This window comes from Corythoichthys intestinalis, chromosome 18 (assembly GCF_030265065.1).
Source record: "Corythoichthys intestinalis isolate RoL2023-P3 chromosome 18, ASM3026506v1, whole genome shotgun sequence".
Classification (NCBI taxonomy): domain Eukaryota; kingdom Metazoa; phylum Chordata; class Actinopteri; order Syngnathiformes; family Syngnathidae; genus Corythoichthys; species Corythoichthys intestinalis.
Window position 1 is genome coordinate 36,562,766 of NC_080412.1, and position 17,097 is coordinate 36,579,862.

At 37.1% G+C, this 17,097-nt stretch overlaps 1 protein-coding gene across 1 annotated transcript in view; it reads right to left on the reverse strand.

The window, feature by feature from the left end:
• Nucleotides 1–2,804: 2,804 nt before the first annotated feature.
• Nucleotides 2,805–17,097, reverse strand: part of phldb2a (pleckstrin homology-like domain, family B, member 2a) — a 32,651-nt gene continuing 18,358 nt past the window's right edge. The window contains exons 8-18 of the mRNA XM_057821871.1: nt 15,586–15,729; nt 15,284–15,394; nt 15,113–15,202; nt 9,798–9,938; nt 9,509–9,608; nt 5,650–5,857; nt 5,488–5,578; nt 5,257–5,403; nt 4,790–5,009; nt 4,590–4,675; nt 2,805–3,656 (exon numbers count right to left, since the gene is read on the reverse strand). Of these exons, the coding sequence (XP_057677854.1) occupies nt 3,516–3,656; nt 4,590–4,675; nt 4,790–5,009; nt 5,257–5,403; nt 5,488–5,578; nt 5,650–5,857; nt 9,509–9,608; nt 9,798–9,938; nt 15,113–15,202; nt 15,284–15,394; nt 15,586–15,729 (1,479 nt within the window). The 3' untranslated portion in view covers nt 2,805–3,515. The remainder of the gene's footprint in view (nt 3,657–4,589; nt 4,676–4,789; nt 5,010–5,256; nt 5,404–5,487; nt 5,579–5,649; nt 5,858–9,508; nt 9,609–9,797; nt 9,939–15,112; nt 15,203–15,283; nt 15,395–15,585; nt 15,730–17,097) is intronic.

A 17,097-nucleotide genomic window follows, 5' to 3' on the forward strand; every position in this document is an offset into this window, starting at 1 on the left:
AGAGCAACAGAACACACTGGAGTTGACTTTCGAGACTCATTGCATAAGCTTTTACAGACAATAAGATGTTTGTGTGAGTCCCCAGTGTGGCGCACCAATTAGAGCACCCATAATGCACTTGGACGGCCACCCCGGTGCATCTCGTGTTTGAGTCTGCATTTGCCTCTGGAGAGGGATGTGCTTCTTTAGAGCCTAATTTAGCATGCTTCATTCTGTGTTTCCATGCCAACCCCACTAGGTCAGCCAATGGAAGGCCACAAGTATTAAAGGGAGGAGTTAGTTAACATGAGTGCCTTGCTTACTCACACACATCACTAATTTTCATTATTGGGATATAGCAATTTAACACGCACTTTTGATCTGATTTGATCTGATTGTTGTGTGTATCTGGGTTTAATTGTATTAATTATAATTAGCCAGGGCAAGCAATATTTCACATGATGCCGGTAATTTAGTTCATTGAGTTTTATGGTCGAGATGATTATCATGTTGACTAATTAGGGCATTTTGTTTATTATGTCACGTGATGAGATTTTTAACAAGGATTTGACATATTTAAAGAAAATTCCCCCTACATTTTAAAATGGATCTTTACTTTCTACACATGACATCTTTACTTTTACCCCACAAAAGTGGTTGACTTTTTACCAGTCTTCCTTAAACACGAGCTCCTGCACATCTTTTTAAGCCAAGGGCGTAGGTTTGCATAGGGACGGTAGGGACACAACACTACCAACTTTTCAAGATGCTGAAATTCTCCCCACCAACTTTTAAGCAACTTATTTGAAATATATAATGAATTCATTTACATAAGTAATTTAGTTTTCTCATATGTTGCAAGGATAGAATTGACCCTACCATTGCTAAGTTAATTACTTTCATTTAGTTCAGACTTACATTGACTATTTCACTTGCTGAATGTGCCAGTCCATTATTTTCTCCACAAACACGTTTGATTGGCTAATGACATCCTCAGCCCCATCGAAGACGGGGAATATTAGTTTTTTTTCCGCCTGCAGCGGCTGCTGTACATATTGTAAAAAAAAGACAATGTTGTGGAGCAGGGCCAGCCCAGCCTATACGCAGACTATGCAGCTGCTTAGGGCTCCTGACCACTAGGGGGCCCCCAATCTAGCAATTGTTTAATTTATACTCTATTTTGTTTACTACAGTTTGCTTTATTTGACTTTTGTGAGTTTTGATACTTGATTACAAGCTTAAGAAAATAAAAGTTCTTCCTTTACTTCTTTCTTTCCTCTTTTAGAAAAAGGTTTGGCGCTATCTACTGTAAGTACTGACAATCATTTGGGGTGAGAAGTAGAGATGTCCCGATCGATCGGCGATCACGTCATTTTCAAAGTATCAGAATCGGCAAAAAAATATCGGCCATGCCTTTTTTTAATATATATATATTTTTTAATTAAATCGTTTTCTAATTGTATTTAACGTTGCAGACATAATATGTTACAATCATCCAGAGTCTTTAGTTTAGGCTTAAGGTACGGTTATCAAAATGATCACAATAACGGCGGTAATTAATTATTTAAAAAATGTATCACGTTATAATATTAAACGCAATTAATGCATGCGCTACACGACCCAATCGCGCATTGTCGCGCTCAATCTGTAATGGCGCAGTTTTACTTATATAGAGAGATTAAAGGCAGCGTAAAATGAGTAGAGTGAATTTAGGCAGCCTTTGGAGCTGATTTTTAATTGGCTAAAGCCTTACAATCCCTCTCCCTATGATTAGAAATATCATGGAAAGCAATGTGGGGAAGCAAGACAGCAATTGATCTTTTTCTTAACACCTTATGTTATTTCCCAACGCAGAGAAGATATATCAATTGGTAGCACTACGCACAGTCATGGTTCCACTTCCCATCATGCATTTGGGCATGCCTACAGTATCATTTACTGAAAGCTCAACAAATACACTAGATGGCAATATAATATATAATAATATAATTTGAAGTATGCAGTGCAACAAAATCTGATTAATATACAAAATATGGACGTATGGGTTGGATTGCATGTATGGGTTTCACAGTACACTGTGATGAAATGGTGGGCCAAAAATATGGGCCCCTCTTGCATTATTTTGCTTGAGGCCCCCCGGCCCTGTTGTGGAGGTGGGGAACACACCACAAATTTTGCTACTGAAAGTCCGAACTGCATCAGAGTTTGCATAACATTAATATGTGTGAATTTCCCAAACTCGAGTAGGAAGCTGCTTTGAGAGAAATATCCTCCTCTATGTGTTTTCTACTGTTAACGCTAATTAATCTGTAAGAAATGTAGTGAACCAAAGTTTACCCCCTTCTCCCCAGTTTTTATTTTAATACGCAAAACAAGATGGAGAAAATTATTCGACTAGATTTAAGAAAAAAGATCAGATTAAGACATTATAAATTTGCAATGTGAAAGTTAGTATAAATCAATACAGATTTATTTTGCATTGATCATTTAGCTGATCAATTAATTAGATTCATATTACTGAGAAATGTAGCCCTGACCGCTGTTCACCAAATCTGTTTGTGGTCTTTTTCATGTCCCGTTCCCACAAAAAGTGTGCTTGCAGGTTAAGCTGTTATTTTGTCCCTACCAATATTGAGACCAAATCTAAGCCCTTGTTTTAAGCAAACCTGGGAGAGCTTTTTCCTCATCCGATTTAAAGCTCAAACGAAAGAACCCATACTTACAAAATTCTTTTTAAAAAAGTATTTATTCAATTTTTTTGTTTTGTTTTGTTTTTGTTTTTAATTGATGTTTACATCCACTATTTAAAAAAAAAAAAAAACCGGGTGACTAACAAAACCATTCGTACTGAAAATACAATATACGTATGTTGCAATATAAAAATATATAAATGTGAAATCCAACTCGTATACAAGAGAAGTTGATCTGAAATGGAAACAGTCCGGTAAAAGCATTACGTCATGCTTTTTTAATACATCTTGCACTGAGGGCCTCTGCTGGTAAAAGCATAATACTGAAATGTTGAGCACAGCACTGAGTCAACGGTCATGCATGACCTCATCACAATATGTCAACAGCTTCTCTTGCCGCTAGAGGGCATCATTTCTCATGTGGAAAAGTTAAATTATTCAACTGGGAACTGTGTTTGTTGAAATTCTTCCTACTTTAGATTAAATCTTAATGACAAAAATCCAGTGAAGGTGAATTATACAATTTGATGCTGGTGTAAATTGCATTTGGAAGTCAGCACTCTACAATTGGCACTTTTAGTTTTGCGTATGCAAAGTTTCAAAGTGGAGCAGAATGACTGATTGTTTTTGACTGTTTTGACATCTCAGATGAATTATGCTGTGGTACATAAACAACTAAATAGCTTAATTATGAGACTGGTATAGAACAAATTTTTATCTTTATACTTGATTACATTATAGTGTGAATGAGTTGTCTCTATATTATGCATTCAAACACACTGAAGTGGTATTGTGCAAATCTTATCTTGTGACAATCTCCCCTTTAAAGAGATCTCTTATGATGCGTTACACCATGAAGTTCATGTGTCCCTCAGCGCCTGTCACAATAACATCCATCCAGATACGCATGGCTTCAGGAGACGGGGCCACCATGTAGTAGACCCGATCATGTGTCTTCACACTGAAGGTCAGCGAGGGGTTAGGACTCTTGATGGCAAGGATTAAAATGAGAGAGTATAAGTAATAGTATGGAAGCGTATTGCTGCCACCCCCCCCCCCCCCCCCCCCCCATAAAAATCACATTTTTACATGATATTCATGTAAAAATGTGATAACTATCATGTAAAACATGATAATTATCATTTAAAAGTGTGATAATGAGCATGTAAAAAAGTGATAACTATCATGTAAAAACTATAACTATCGTGTAACAATGTGAAAATTATGTAAAAATGTGATAATGATCATGTAAGAACATGATAACACGTAAAAATGTAAACGTGATATCTATCATGTAAAAACGTGATAATGATCATGTAAATATGTTATACACTCATGTCAAAACGTGATATTTATCATGTAAAAATGTGATAACTATTAGGCAAAAACGTGAAACTTATCATGTATCAACATGATAATGATCATGTATAAATGTGATAACTATCATGTAAGAACATTTTAATGATCATGTAAAAACGTGATACAATCATGTAAAAACGGATAATTATGATGTAAACATCTAATAACTATCATGCAAAAACAGAAAATTATCATGTAACAACGTGCTAATGATCATGTAACAATGTGATAACTATCATGTAAGAACACTGATGATCTTGTAAAAATGTGATAACCATTATGCAAAAATGTGAAAATTATCATGTAACAACGTGATAATGATCATGTAACAACGTGATAATGATCATGTAACAACGTGATAACTATCATGTAAGAACATTTTGATGATCTTGTAAAAACGTATACAATCATGTAAAAACGTGATACCATCATAAAATGTAAAATCGTGATAACTATCATGTAAAACGTGATACTGGACTTTTTTTTCCAGTGTGGCAGCAATACGCTCAAATAGACTAGTGAATAAACAGCAAAAATAGTATTGCAACATAATCATCTTACTTTGTGCGCATTCTTCAAATGATCGTAGTAGACCTCCTCTATGGCTTGGAAGTAAATGACTCCTTTCATCTTGGTTTCATGTTTGTCTGTAGCGAGAAGGAGAAAAAAAACATTCCTCACCTTCAAAGAATGCCTTCATAGTCTGAAAGTGACATCACCGCTATCTTCTCATGTTTCAAACTAGATGATGAGTTACTCACCTGCATAGTAAGTGAGCGTCCTGCGATTCTGGTCAAACACAAACCAGCGTTTCTTCCATGTCTTTATTTTGCCTCCCATTTTTACAAGGAAGCCTCTGCACGTTTTGTCTGTGATGGCCAGATGGAAACAAGCGTCCGGATTGTGCCCTGCTGCTTCAATATGGCAGTGGAGGTCAAAGTCGTCTTTCCTCATGGGCAAGTAGCGTGTCAGGAGTCGGGACTGTGAGCACCATAAGTTATGACGTATGAAACTTAACATGGTATACCTACACAATTTTTTGGATAAAACTTTTGAAAGATGAACTGCAAATTGATTGAGCTCAAAAGTTAAATACAACTGAACTGTGCAGTTTTAAGTTCATGTGAATGCTCATCTTTCAGTGACATTAATGGTGCCAAAATGGATTGTCTGGCGCCATCAATAGCAGCCAATGAACTTACATTCAATGATTGTTCTAATGGAATACCTGTGATCTTTGTTTCTCCCTGAGTTTCACCTCCCTCTCCACAAGTTTCTGCCTCCTGTTGGTCTCCTCCTGCAGTCGTTTCTCCAGTTCCTCCCTTCGTCTTCGCTCCTCCTCCAGAGCGTGCCGTCGTATTTCCATCTCACGTTCCTGCACATACACATCAGACTTGTTGGAATCACCATCAGGCACATGCACGAGGTACTCTTATACAACTATAAAAGTGTTCCTTACCCTGTGCTCAAGCAGTCGAAGCTTTTCCACCTGCGCCTCTCTGAGTAAACGCTCCATCTCCTCGAGCTTGGCCATATTGGTCATACTGGCGCTGACAAATATGAATTCCACAACATTATGATCATCATTACATGCTACAAACAAGTCATGATGTGTACCAACCTGGAGATGTTATCTGGAGAACATGCGGAGAAGCTGGTCTCCATGCTGTCAGAGCTGTCCACGCTGACCGTGTCAGAGGCCTGGTTGTTGTCAGGGTACGATAAAGACTCCAGGAAAACGTTGGGCTCGGAGAGCAACCGGCTGCAAAAGTCACTTTTTCTTTGTCGAGGGTGTACGCCGTCATTCACGTGTGTGTGGCTGTTGCCTGCTGACATATTAACATAAAAATACATGAACGTCGCTCCAGTGTCTTTGGAGGAAAATCAAAGCATTGATGTTTTACTCACTGGCTGCGTTTGATGGCAATTTTTGGTAACACTTAATTTGACAGCGGAGTCAAAAGACTGTCATAAGACCATCATAATTATGACATAACACGGTCATTGACCATTGATGAATGCTTATGACAAGAGTGGTCCGATAATGACTTTTTAACTGATAACCGACATCCCGATATCATCCAACTCTGAAAATTCGATACCGATATCAAACCAATGCCGATATATAGGGTCGTGCACTCTCCAATGTGTTATTGCTAATTGTATTGTGATGCTTTAATAATGATAAATATAACAACATCAGTGTTTTCCGAATAAAACAAATATTCTGTGAAAGAGCAACTTCAACTGAAGTCATTGGAAATAAATGTCCCATATAACTAATATAAACTGAAATGAGTCAAAATGTCCACAACTAAATTAAAGGTATCATTCACAATTAAATCAGGTTTACAGTAGTTACCCCAAAGAGCCACTGGGAGGCAACCAACGCATTACAAATACAGGCAGGCATGCAAATGCAATGACAATTGAATGCTTGGATTTTTGTATTTGATTACTTTTCTAGTTTTCTTTGTGACTATTGCTTTCTGGTAAGACAGTAGTTAAATGGAATGAGTTTATAATTCATTATTTTTCCGATTATTTATCGTACATTTAATTTTTGCAATATGAATGCAAATCGTCTGCTTCCATAACTAATCCCAAGCATTTTAGTTTGGTGTCATCTTGTGGTCAATCAGCCTCAATAATTCCGGTGGCAGTGGCCAACTTATTATATGAAGACAGAAATTTCCTATAATCACTTATTATGCAGCATGCATATAGGCCTAAAACCAATAATGAAAACTAATGCTTTTATGATCCGATATCATTTTAAAATGCTTTTATTAGCCGATATTTTTGGGCTACTTGACAATATAGGACAACTCTACTGATGACAGGTTTCATTAAGTGTCATCCGATAAATTATCTCACTGTTGAATGACCGTAAATGATGCGGACTGGACATAAATGGAGTTAGTGTCAAAATTTGTCAACACTTAATGACATCTGTCATAAAACAGTGTCATGTCATAATTTTGATGGTTTAACGACAGTCTTATGACGCCACTGTCAAATAAAGTGTTACCCATTTATTTTAACCAGTTAACAAAAAAATTTATAATTGGAAAAAAAAATATTTATATATGGTAGAAAACACTCAGGTGACTTGAAGTTCCGCTCAGAGACCCCCAATTTGGCCAAATTTCAAAACTGTCCTGTATGCATGTGTGATACATCATCGGAAAGCTTAAAATCTCAGTTTTCTGGGGGAAGAACATTTTTGAACAGGAGGGCATTTTGAAAATATAAATTTGTGAGATGTGCTTTAGTGCTTTTGCACAATGACAGTATTAACAATATTCACAATAACAGTATTAACAATATTCACAATATTTACAATAGTTATTGCAATTATGTGTGTTTAAAACTAGGTGTTATGATTATGTTTTCTCTATTCACTTATGCTTTTTAGTGTTTACACAATGGAAAGAGTAAAGTTTCTGTTTTCAGTAAACGTCACCATAATGTTTCATTCTAGTTTCTGTTCTCAGTAAATGATACAATCTCGATAAAACAAAACTTACGCATGTGCAATGAATGCTCTCCAACTTCTTAATAAAAGGCTGCGCTCCTCAGGGGGAGGTTAGATAAGCTTGTTGTGAGCCACTCGCTCCGCATCAACCTTTTTTCCTGACGGCCGTTAGCGTAAAAACTTTATCTTCGTCTCAAGTCTGATTCTCTCTCCGCCCTCCCTCAGGTCCTTTATTATTTTCTTAGTACAATAGTAAGTTTAGACCCAACAAAATTTTTTTAAAAAAGTTAAACCGCTAAACCCTAACTCGAGGTGAGAGCATGAGAGAGCGTATTTAAAAAGACACCATGATTTTAACAAGATATTATCGCGTACTTACCTTGTTTCGATCTAAAAACTCGTGTAGCATGTCTCACTGAGTGTCAAGACACAGTTGTGAATGGCCAAAGCCGGACTTTTGGGGGATTTTATGGGTGAAACACGGTAATATAACGAGGGTCGCAATGCAGAAATCGCAGACATCAAAGAATGGTCAAGATTTTCTTTTTCAAATATTTTCCCCTTTAAACGTTTTTTATTTTCAAATTTTCTGTATTTGGATCGATTATTTATCATCTAAAATATCGGGGAAAATGTGACAGTAAAAAAATAACAAAACAAAACATTTAAGCGATAGTTATGAGGTAGATGTCCGTGACCTATTTATAGACACTGCTTTTTTCATTGTGAAGCAATGCGAGTGAATAATTTTTTAAAGTCGTTTTCTTTTTTTTAACTAAATACAGTATTAGACATCAATTACGGTAATGATTCTAAGCTAAAAATGACAGACATTTCGAATAATAAATATGATTACCTACCTTCTTTTTATGGCTAGGTTGAAACAAAAGCAGTTGTGCGGTGTCTGTAAACGGTTGTCTCCAGGGTAAAACCGACAAATTAAAAATAGTTTGGAGGCTTAATGTGCCATGAAACTGCTATGGCAGCATATACATATATTGTTCTATCGAACACAACAGTTCTTTGGGCTTAAAATACAGCACTTTTTCTTTAAAGAGGGATGAGAGAGCAGAAACTGCTTTTTCAGCCGTGTCTGTGTTTTCCGCCATATACAGTATTTGCATACATCTTTTTATCTGATCTTTTTGACACACGAACGTGATCCAATAGTTCACAACTAAACTTAAGGTAAAAATGAATCTTTTTCATTGTCCATACTGTATGAGAGAGAAATAATTGAATAATTTAATAATAATAACAATAAATTAGTCTTTGCCAAAATTCTAAGGGAAAACAGAATTGCATTTGGCTGGACCATGACCACAACCTCCATGTATTTTACACAAACCCTACATGTTACAAAAAAAAAAAAAAAAAAAACAATAAACATTTTTGGGGGGTGGGATCTTTTTTAATTTAAAAACAAAATGGAATGAATGTCTAACTATGATTTATTTATTTTTGTAAAATTATTATTATTTTATTTTTTTCAAATTATTAACCACTGTATTTTTCATATTATTTTTTTCTAATTATAAATAAGTCAAAATGGATTGGACATCTATCACCATCAATGGCAGTTTAATAGGTGCCTTGTAAATGGTTTAAATTTTTTTTTTTTAAAAAAGTAAAAAAAATTCATCATGAAAGGCTTAAATTAAAAAAAAAAAAATATATATATATATATATATATATATATATATTTCGATATTTTAAAGTTATCTTGATTTTTAACATATAAAATAGTGAATAATAATGTTTTAGTGCCAGCGACAGCAATTGATGTCCAATACATTTTGAATTCTAATAAATTTGGACGTCCTATCGCAGTCAATGAGGTAACACTCTTTCATTCAAAATGGGTCCATTAAAACAAAAATCAGTAGATATTCAGCACATATTATGTGACGGAGATTATTGCATTAATATCACACAAGCCGAGACTGAAAGCAAGCCATATGGTTGTTTGTTTATTGGATGCGCCAGTGAGAGTATGACTCACTTTTTGGCAGGCGGCGAGAGTTCAGGTCTCGAGAGGCGAAGCTGAGACCTTGCGGGATGACGCTGCCACAGCTGGAGCTTTGCGACAATGGCAGATGGGCCTGTGGTATGCAAAGTCAAAGCTGGTTATTTCAAGGCACTATTCTGTCTAGCAAGGGATTGTTATGTGTCTGAATCAAAATCAATATGAATAACAAATGGAATCTAAAAATCCTAACATCATGGGGAAATTTCCTTTACAAACAGATGTGTAATATTGAAACAGTTAATAAACAATAAAGTTTAATGACCTTAGGCGGCAGGGTGCGTCCTAGAGATCGGCCGTAGGGAGAGAGCGGCTGCTGGTTCCTCTTAGCGCTTCCGTTGTCGCTCAGATGGACGATGGAGTTTTCTTTTCCGCTTCTCCTCCTTTCCTTGGTGGAGTGTATTTGCTACAGGAGAAATGCATACAAACTTAGCATAGACCAGTGGCGGAACAAATGTGAACAGGGTCCGGGTGCGATGAGCATAGAAGGGACCCCCTGGGTGGACCGTCCAACGGGGGCTAGTGGACAGTTATTCACGGGGACGTCCACACTTTCGCAGGGTTAAGGTTGGGGTTGATTGTCCGGTGTTCAACAATTAATCGATTAATCGATAACTAATCAATTAGCAAATTAATCGACAACTATTTTGTTAGGACCTTATTCACTTTAAACCGAAACTAAATTCTTGAAATTTTAACATAAATATAACTTCTAAGTATTAAATATTATCAGATTTCTTCATTATATTTTTGTTAAGACATGAGCAAAAACCTGCTTTTACTTTGGAAAATAACAATTAACATTTTTGCCAATTTTCAGACATCTTAGTGTCTAAACTAGCTTCTTAATATGGCTGCAACAGCTAATCGATTAAATCGATTAATAAATTAGTTGCCAACGAATTTGATAATCGATACGTTGTAGACTACAGTTAAGTCAGGAAGCTGTAATAAAATGTTATTTTTGAGGGAAATAGTCAACCATTTTGTCTCCATATTTACTTTCAACATGCCTTAAACAACTTCACTGTAAATCGTGAAGGTAATTGAAAAAAGTATCATTCATATAATTAATCGATTAATCGTTTAATTAATCGTCCGATTTATCCATTATTAAAATAATCGATTTTTGTTGTTGTTTTTGGCTGCCCTTTCAGTTTTTGTCTTTGTCTTAGTCTTTTGGATGAAAATACTTACCATAATTTTCCGACTATAAGCCGTTACTTTTCCCCCTCATTTTGAATCCTGTGGCTTATAGCCCAGTGCGGCTTATTTGTTGATTTATTTGGGTTAATAATAACACTTTGACTGCCATAAGACCATCATAATTATGACATGACACTGTCATAGGCATTAATGAATGCTTATGACAGATTTCATCCGGCAAATATTGTCATGAACTCTATTTATGTCCAGCTTGGATCGTTTACATCCATTCAAAAGTGAGATAATTTGCTGGATGGCACAAAATAACATCTGTCATTAGCATTCATTAATAGTCATGGCAATAGCAGGTCATAAGTATGATGGTCTAATGACAGTCTTATAGCACCAGTGTCAAATAAATTGTTACCACATAACATAACTAGCAATTACTGAAACAACTGGAACAGTAACTGAGGACATAATTAGCACAGATCATGAATTTTGATTGTTATTTACATCCGTAGCCCTGCAATGCATGCTAAGAAGCATGTTGGACGACAACAGTGTTGACATCAAGTCGCAGCAGAGGTGGACTGTCTCCCCCAAGAAAGCAGTGATGGCCAAATAAAGCTTTTTGAAGCAATGGTGGTTCATTTGGTCTTATGACAGTCTTTTGATACTGCTGCCAAATAAAGTGTTACCAGTTAATATCTTTTGGTATAAATATCCCATAATCCAGTGAGGATAGCTGCGATTTATAGTCCGGTGCGGTTTATCTATTAACTAGGGCTGTCAAAATTATTGCGTTAACGGGCGTTAATTAATTTTTTAAATTAATCACGTTAAAATATTTGACACAATTAACGCAGATTACCCGCTCAGACAGATTTAAATGACGGTACAGTGAAACACCACTTGTTAATTGTGTTTTATGGAGTTTTGCCGCCCTCTGCTGGCGCTTGGGTGCGACTGATTTTATAGGCTTCAGCCACCCATGAGCATTGTGTAAGTAATTATTGACATCAACAATGGCAGGCTACTAGTTTATTTTTTGATTGAAAATTTTACAAATTTCATTAAAACAAAAACATTAAGAGGGGTTTTAATATAAAATTTCTATAAATTGGAATAAAATTTTTCTTTTAAGAACTACAAGTCTTTCTATCTATGGATCGCTTTAACAGAACGTTAATAATGTTAATGCCATCTTGTTGATTTATTGTTATAATAAACAAATACAGTCCTTATGTACCGTATGTTGAATGTATATATCCATCTTGTCTTGTCTTTCCATTCCAAAAATAATTTACAGAAAAAGATGGCATATTTTATAGTTGGTTTGAATTGCGATTAATTGCGATTAATTACGATTAATTACGATTAATTAATTTTTAAGCTGTAATTAACTTGATTTAAAATTTTAATCGTTTGACAGCCCGACTATTAACAAATGCTGTTTTCGTGTCAAATTTGGTGGGTTGCGGCTTATAGTCAGGTGCGCCTTATACCATGGGGCAAATAAGTATTTAGTCAACCACCAATTGTGCAAGTTCTCCTACTTGAAAAGATTAGAGAGGCCTGTAATTGTCAACACTGGTAAACCTCAACAATGAAAGACAGAATGTGAAAAAAAAAACAGAAACTCAAATTGTTTGATTTTTAAAGAATTTATTTCCAAATTAGAATGGAAAATAAGTATTTGGTCACCTGCAAACAAGCAAGATTTCTGCCTGTCAAAGAGGTCTAACGTCTTCTAACAAGGTCTAACGAGGCTCCACTCGTTACCTGTATTAATGGCACCTGTTTTAACTCATTATCGGTACAAAAGACAACTGTCCACAATCTTAGTCAGTCATATCCCAAACTCTACTATGGCCAAGACCAAAGAGCTGTCACCAGAGGACACCAGAGACAAAATTGTCGACCTGCACCAGGCTGGGAAGACTGAATCTGCAATAGGTAAAACGCTTGCTGTAAAGAAATCAAGTGTGGGAGCAATTATTAGAAAATAGAAGACATACAAGACCACTGATAATCTCCCTCGATCTGGGGCTTCATGCACGATCTCACCCCATGGTGTCAAAATGATAACAAGAACAGTGAGCAAAAATCCCAGAACCACACGGGGGGACCTAGTGAATGACCTACAGAGAGCTGGGACCACGGTAACAAAGGCTACTATCAGTAACACAATGCGCCGCCAGGGACTCAAATCCTTCACTGCCAGACATGTCCCCCTGCTGAAGCCAGATAGAACTTTTTGGTAGAAACACAGGCTCTCGTGTTTGGAGGAGAAAGAATACTGAATTGCATCCAAAGAACACCATACCCACTGTGAAACATGGGGGTGGAAACATCATGCTTTGGGGCTGTTTTTCTGCAAAGGGACCAGGACGACTGATCTGTGTAAAGGAAAGAATGGGGCCATGTATCGAGAGATTTTAAGTGAAAATCTCCTTCCATCAGCAAGGGCATTGAAGATGAGACGTGGCTGAGTCTTTCAGCATGACAATGATCCCAAACACACAGCCAGGGCAACAAAGGAGTGGCTTCGTAAGAAGCATTTCAAGGTCCTGGAGAGGCCTGGCCAGTCTCCAGATCTCAACCCCATAGTAAATTTGTGGAGGGAGTTGAAAGTCCGTGTTGCCCAACGAGAGCCCCAAAACATCACTGCTCTAGAGGAGATCTGCATGGAGGAATGGGCCAAAATACCAGCAAGAGTGTGTGAAAATCTTGTGAAGATTTACAGAAAACGTTTGACCTCCGTTATTGCCAACAAAGGGTACATAACAAGAGATGAACTTTTGGTATTGACCAAATACTTATTTTCCACCATGATTTGCAAATAAATTCTTTAAAAATCAAACAATGTGATTTTCAGGTTTTTTTTCCACATTCTGTCTCTTATGGTTGAGGTTTACCCATGTTGACGATTACAGGCCTCTCTAATATTTTCAAGTGGGAGAGCTTGCACAATTAGTGCTTGACTAAATACTTAACCCTAAAAAATGATGGGAAACAAAAAAATGCTAATTTTTAACGTATTATTATAAATGTTCCTGGCTGGAATATTCAGTCAAAATGGATGCGGCTTCTACTTCTCCACTAAGCAAGACCGAAAAACGTCCACGCACGCACACACACACAGAGCTGGGATGCCTGTATGTACGAGCAAGGGCTAAGATACTAGCCGAGCATATATCTTGTAAATCAATTTTATTGCTGACACTGCACCACAAAAGTAAATTTCCACCTATGGAAACGGGAGATGATTCATTGCTCAGTGCTTTTGTTAACACACATAAAAACAAAAAATGGAATTGGGCACGTTTTTTGTTTTCCAAAATTAGAAGGAAAAACATATAGCCAAAAGGTACACGGACCCAGGAGCCTTGTAAGTTCCGCCCCTGGCGTAGACAGGGCCGGCCCAGCCTAGACGCAAACTATGCAGCTGCTTAGGGCCCCTGACCACTAGGGGGCCCCCAATCTGGCAATTGTTTAATTTATATTCTATTTTGTTTACTACAGTTAGCTTTATTTGATTTTTGTGAGTTTTGATCCTTGATTACTAGCTTTAAAAAAAATAAAAGTTCTTCCTTAACTTCTTTCTTTCCTCTTTTAACAAAAGGTTGGGCGCTATCTACTGTAAGTACTGACAATCATTTGGGGTGAGAAGTTAGAAGTATGCAGTGCAACAAAATCTGATTAATACACAAAATATGGACGTATGGCTGTTAGGTTTTGTGTTTGGTTTCTCCTTGTGTGACTTGTCCCTGTGATTACCCATTGCTCTCACCTGTGTGTGTTTTCCCACTGTATCCTGCAATCTGCATCCACCTGTGTTACCCAGCTGTTCCTCGTCTCGTTACCCCTTGTCTGCGTATATAATGACCCAGTTTCTTGTCACTCCTTGTTGCGTCATTGTCTATGTCTGTCTTTACCAAAGTCAAGACCCGTCCAAGCCCTCGCGTACCTGTCCATCCGTTTAAGTAAGTTTTGTTGATCCATAGTCCTTTTGTTTGTACTTTGTGATTTTTGTTAGTTATTATTAAAACGTTTTTTGAGTTCACTGCCTTGCTGCCTTTTTTTGTTTCCCTGCATTTGGGTCCACACCACCTGCCTTCCCGCGCATTCCCTGACAATGGCTTGGATTGCATGTATGGGTTTCACAGTACACTGTGACGAAATGGTGGGCCAAAAATATGGGCCCCTTTGCATTATTTTGCTTAGGGCCCCCAAATGGTCTGGGCCGGCCCTGGGCGTAGACCCCGGCGTCTCATGATGAAATCACAATTTGAATGTACATTTGAGAGTCAGCAATGGTGCAATGAAAAGAAAAGCATTTAGCCTAACTGTTAATTGTTTCATTCATTGAAATGAGGTGCGCCCGAGCAGATTTGTCCACAAAAGCATTTTATTATACGTGACACCCACCTCTTTGATGGCTCCATGGCTGTTAGCTAAGTTCTGCTTCTCAGACAGCTCTGCATACTTTCCGTCCAAAGACGCCAGCTTGTCTCTTTCCTGCGGTCGTCGAGCAAGATGTCGTCTTCGGTGATGGCAAGCAATTCATCAAGCCGGGCCAGCTTTCGCTGAGCGTCTTACCTTCTGCAGCATGATGAGCAGATTGTTTTTTTCCCTCTCAAAGTCTTCTCTTTCCTGCTGGGATTGTAAAGTAATCTGGGAAGACTGCTTCTTCAGTGTTGCAAGTCTCTCCTACGAGAAAGATAACAGTGTTACTTTAAATAGGTGACTGTTTTTGTGTTTATTTTTCACGTGGAAGTTCCTTATTTTAGAAAACTTTGTGATCCAAATGTAATGCGAATTTAGCGATTTTTGTACTGCACTACATCACACACAAATTTAACAACGAGGAAAATCTTGACTGTTTACGAACTATTATGTACCTTGCGTGTGATAGTGAGGCGCTGACAGTCAGCAATTTCTCTCAGTAACTGACACTGATTTTCCTTCTCCTCATCTTGGTCAATCTCTCTCTCCAATTTCTGAAACTCCAATTCTTCCAAACTTTTCCCTTGCTCCTCTGCTTCCTACGACAGAGATATAGGATCAAAATATTGATAAATACACCAGAGTTAACTTGATTGGTCCAGAGTACACTGGTCCAGCCTACATGAACTCTAATGCCTAAATGTGGCCTGCAAGACAAAATGAATTTGAGACCGTTGCTTTATTTCATTTTTTTCAAATGCTAGCCCTTCATCTGATCATAGCAGAAACTGGTTTGCTCAGAGGAAGGTTGACTTGCACTTGATATCAAGATTAGTGCTGCAACAATTAATCGATTAACTCGAGTATTCGATTAGAAAAAAAAAGATTCATATTAAAGTTTGCTGCTTCGAGTATTCGTTTAATTAATGTCGTGTTGTAATGATTTTTGAAAGTGTTTGCATTTAGTTCTATTGATTTGGGTGGATACACTGCCCTCTGGTCTGCCTCATTTCACATGGATGAATCCATCTGCTCCCTGTTAAGACCAACATAAGCAAAGTTTTTGTTTAAGCTAATGTTTTTTTTTTTTTAAATGCATTCTCAATTTAGTTTACAAGTATATTTAGCCGTTGTTTGCGGGAATATGTGAGCCATTTGTTAAGAGCATTGTAAAAAAAAAAACGTTAGCATTTTATAGCATTAAAGCTAGCGGACTTTTATTATGAAAGTTAGCCAGTTGTCCTTTTAGTGTACATAGATCCTAATTTATTTATTTTTTCATACCGTTTGAGGCTCAACTCAGGTATTTTAATTTTTCATGTTCCTTATCCGATCACTCGTTTATTCGAACTAACTAGTTCATCGATTTATCGACTCCTAATATAATCGATAGCTGCAGCCCTAATCAAGATGTATAGCAGACCTATGGGCCGTGTGGACTCAAATTTTGTTCTGTTCCACAAAGCATGGTACCTGATGTGAAGAAATTTGAACCGGAATTGGCTTAGCTATTAGCCTACTAATTTAGATATAGCAGTACTGAATTTGAAATTAAATTCCGAACTGTTCGGTGGAGACACATGTGAAACTCATGGAGTTCAGTACCTTTAGCAAGGTTAAGAACCACTGATTTATGTTATTCCTTTTTATTTTCAATGGCGTTTCATTGGTTGCCCTGCACAGCCCAAACTCTTCGACCCATTGACACTGTTTAAATACTGAAATGACCTGAATTCTAGTGCGATGTATCTCTCGAATGACCCTGAAAAAATTACCTTTCGTGCCAAAACACGTGTAAAAAAAAAAAAAAAAAAAAAATCAATACAGGTACTCCCCAGGTTACGAAAAAGTTCTGTTCCTAGGCCGGCGACGTAGCCCAAATTTCTGTGTAAGTCGGAATTATCCCTTTAAAAAAAAAAAAACTATCAAAAAAGTCCAAAAGTATTTTATTTTGTTTAAGGATGGAG